Genomic DNA, 3,505 nt, shown 5'->3' with positions numbered 1-3,505 from the left:
AATATGGCGGTGGCCCTCCTGGGTTCCAGCCTCTGAAGCTTATCCATCACCCGATTCAGTTGCTTACGAAGACCGTCGAAAGCTGTCGGGGGTGGTTTAGGAACAAGTGTAAGGGGTACACCTTTTCCCGGTAGGTTGTAATCCGACAGCCACCATTGGTGGATTGGAAAGCTAGCTAAGAAAAAGTCAACGATGAATAGCTCTTACTACTCGAAACGGACTGATCTCGAAATACACGGAACGGGTGTACACAGGGGAGCCACATCGCCTGGTAGAAAGGGCACGTGCATTCTCAAGCACAGGTGTCGACAGTCTGGGAGCATCTGGGTGTTTGCACCACAAACTATTAGTTGGTTTACGCAACTCGACCTCACCTTGTCTGTTTCCACCCTTTCGTACGGCAGCCGCGGCGATCGCGGACCCAAGCGTCTCAAAACGAGACAGCATCCATATGTGGTCATTCGATAGACTACGTTTAGAACGTAGGCGTCACCCTCCAGGATTTGCCGCCTGTCGCACTGGTATGACGTATGCATCTCAAACTCCCGCATGAGCCACTCGGCGTGCCAAGAAACCTATTTAATGGCGTGTTCCAACGTGTCTGAGTGGTGCCCCCGATCTTTAATGAGTCCGTTGGCATTCTCCAGCCGGTTGAACAAGCCGAACAGTTTACGCATTGGAGCAAACTGCTCGCTCTCTACGAACGCATACATAACCGGACGCCCGGTTCCCATGCCGTCCGTTATCAAGAATGTGTATAGTTTATATCTAAATACCGAATATTAGATGCTTTAAAAAAACTTACCCAAGGCGGTTTGTTGCATGTGTCCCGTCCACATTCACTACGTCGGGAAAGCGTCGGAATAACGCTATCTGCTGCCATCGGGAGAAACATATGTGGCTATAGTGACCTTCCTCTCCCTGACACACAAGGACGCGTCCGGTCTCCCGAAGTTTTGCCAGAACCGAAGGCATGTCATCTGCTACATTACAACCCAACCATTCGGCACCTACTCAACATAGCCGGTCGACACTTCCGGCGGTAGGTGTGAATCTTTCTGAATTCATCCGCCACAAACTGCCGCACCTCAGATGACGGCGTTCCATATCTCAGCAGGGCCTGGCATGTGCCCAACTCGTCTTCGGTTAAGCGTCGATTAACTGGAAGCCGATCGTAAAGAAACTTTGACAGTTTGTGGTTGTGTTCCAGAAAATAAGACGTCACTGCCAGTTGGTTCCTTTGCCTCCGTAGACAAAACCGCACTGGGCAGCTGGTGCTTCGCGTACTTTTTTTATTAGAAATTACGCTCGGCTTACTAGCTTCTTCGGATTCCACGGCTTTCCGTTTGTCTTGGAGGGCGCCTGTTGCATTTGTAGTACACCCATTCCTAACGCAAAATAGTGTTGGTGCTTCGATTACTGGATGAACGCACAAATATCACAAAGTTATCCTTCATTTAAAGTCTTCTCAAATGCCGTGAAGGATGAGAACGATACACCCACTAATTTCTCGACGAAAGCCACTTCCGAAGCAATAGCAGACGAAGTTCAAAGCCGAATGTGCGCCAATAATTTTCAAATGTAATCGATTAAAACAAATCGCAAAAAAATGACGGCAGATGAGGGGGTTTTCAGTCTACGCATATATGCAAAGAAGTGCAACATTTTGACGTTAAAGTTTTTATTTCGGCTGCAGGGGTTTTGCAGAAAAATACATTGTGCTTCTAGCCGCTGGCCCGCAAATCCGCCATTTTGCCACTTTTGAATGCTTCCGCCATCTAGGTATCAACCAATCAGAATGGGGATGACTCCGCAAGTCGCCTGATCGCTTCTGGTTGCGGCAATGGCAACCGACATTCGGCCAATACTGGGTCTTGATTGGCTGATGGGTCCAGACTTTCGAGAAATCAGGCCTCGGCGTGATACTGGACCGTCAAACTCCCCGAATTTCTCGTCAATCTTGCGTGGGATGGTCTTCTCGGCGATAGCAGCATCTGACTGCTAGCGTGATTCATGTGGGATTCCACCTAACATTAAATTATATTGATCGGTCATTCCCACTTGAGTGCTGGAATAGCTAGCTGGCATTGTTATTACCGTTTGCCGTCAACAGCAGTCTCCGGTGAAGCATCCTTGACATTGTAGCTTCTGGAGTTTGCTGAATCGTATGCAGGATTAACCAACAGCTTTCTCTTTAGGTCCGTTGATTTCGGAGTCTCGTTTAGTCTGTTTAAATGCATTGGGTCATCCGTCCATCGAATTTCACTCAGGCCGAGCGTACGCGGCTTTCGCACTCAGCCGTTACTCATGCAGCGTATAGTAGACCGTGAATAAACTGAATTACCCTGGGCTGTGTTGAGATGCAATATCATGGTGAAACGTTCAGAGTGTATCCGAGAACGACTTAGAACAGAGTCCGGGTTATCGAGGATAAACGTCTTACTGGTCTAAGAACAAGCGTTGATGAGCCGAAATGTACATACAAAGGTTCAGTACGAGTATATAGTGTAAGTACATTAATAAGCACGAAAATCAGGACACATGGTAGGATGTTTTAGGGACATTTAGAGAGGAAACTTTTGAGAAGGAGAGATCTTTTGACCTGTCTGACAAAGAGTATCGATATCCAACGCCTCTAAGTTGTGCGGATGCCAGGAAAGCCATACCAGCAGGCAACTAGTACGACGGTGCACGCAAATCCCTCAAACGCCAAATAGTGAAGAGTCTAAGAAAGGACCGAGAGCTCTGGTGGACATCGAAAGCTCGGGAGATGGAGAAGGCTTTTGCTACGGGAAACAGCCGAGCCCTTTATCAACTGATACGATGGACTGGCCCTAGGAAAGCAACGGTCAGCGAAACGATAAATGAAGAAGATGGCTCATTAATTCGCTCGCAAAAACTTCCACTGGAGAGATGGGCCGAACACTTCGAAGAGCAGCTGGCCTCATGCAACACAACCAGTGGAGGTAATACATACGGGCGAATGGAACACAGAGAGAGAGAGACAGATCCGTTAAAAACCAACCTGGGTTCCGTCCTGCAAGAGGTTGCATCGACCATATCTTCACCCTCCGACAGATTCTGGAACAGCGACACTGCTTCCAGCAACCAACAATGGTTTTTTCTGGTCTTGATCTGAAAGCTGCCTTTGACTCTGTGGACCGCCAAGCACTATGGCAGTGTCTGTGGAGCAAAGCTGTCCCCCATAAATTCTTGAACCTCATTAAGGCGCTGTACGCCAACTCCCGCGGCCGTGTAAAGGTCTACGGGAAGCTCTCTCCTGAGTTCACCACATCCAGCGGTGTCCGACAGGGCTGTCCTCTTCCACCTTTCCTCTTCAACTTCGTCATTGACACGATCATGGAAGACGCACTACCAGCCTCTAATGCCGGTGGGGTCGAAGTGCTCCCTGGGCCTCCGCTCACAGATATCGAGTACGCAGACGACATAGCTCTTCTGGGATCTGATCCCGTTGTAATGCAAACAATATTAAATAATCTAAATA

At 48.6% G+C, this 3,505-nt stretch overlaps 1 protein-coding gene across 1 annotated transcript in view; it reads left to right on the top strand.

Moving 5' to 3' along the window:
- Positions 1–2,770: 2,770 nt before the first annotated feature.
- Positions 2,771–3,505, top strand: part of T265_08230 (hypothetical protein) — a gene marked incomplete at both ends in the record, with an annotated part of 31,710 nt that continues 30,975 nt past the window's right edge. The window contains 2 exons of the mRNA XM_009173973.1: positions 2,771–3,046; positions 3,079–3,474. Of these exons, the coding sequence (XP_009172237.1) occupies positions 2,771–3,046; positions 3,079–3,474 (672 nt within the window). The remainder of the gene's footprint in view (positions 3,047–3,078; positions 3,475–3,505) is intronic.

Source organism: Opisthorchis viverrini (assembly GCF_000715545.1).
Source record: "Opisthorchis viverrini unplaced genomic scaffold opera_v5_207, whole genome shotgun sequence".
Classification (NCBI taxonomy): Eukaryota; Metazoa; Platyhelminthes; class Trematoda; order Opisthorchiida; family Opisthorchiidae; genus Opisthorchis; species Opisthorchis viverrini.
The sequence above is the reverse complement of the archived record's forward strand: the minus strand, read 5'-3'. Positions and strand labels throughout refer to the sequence as shown.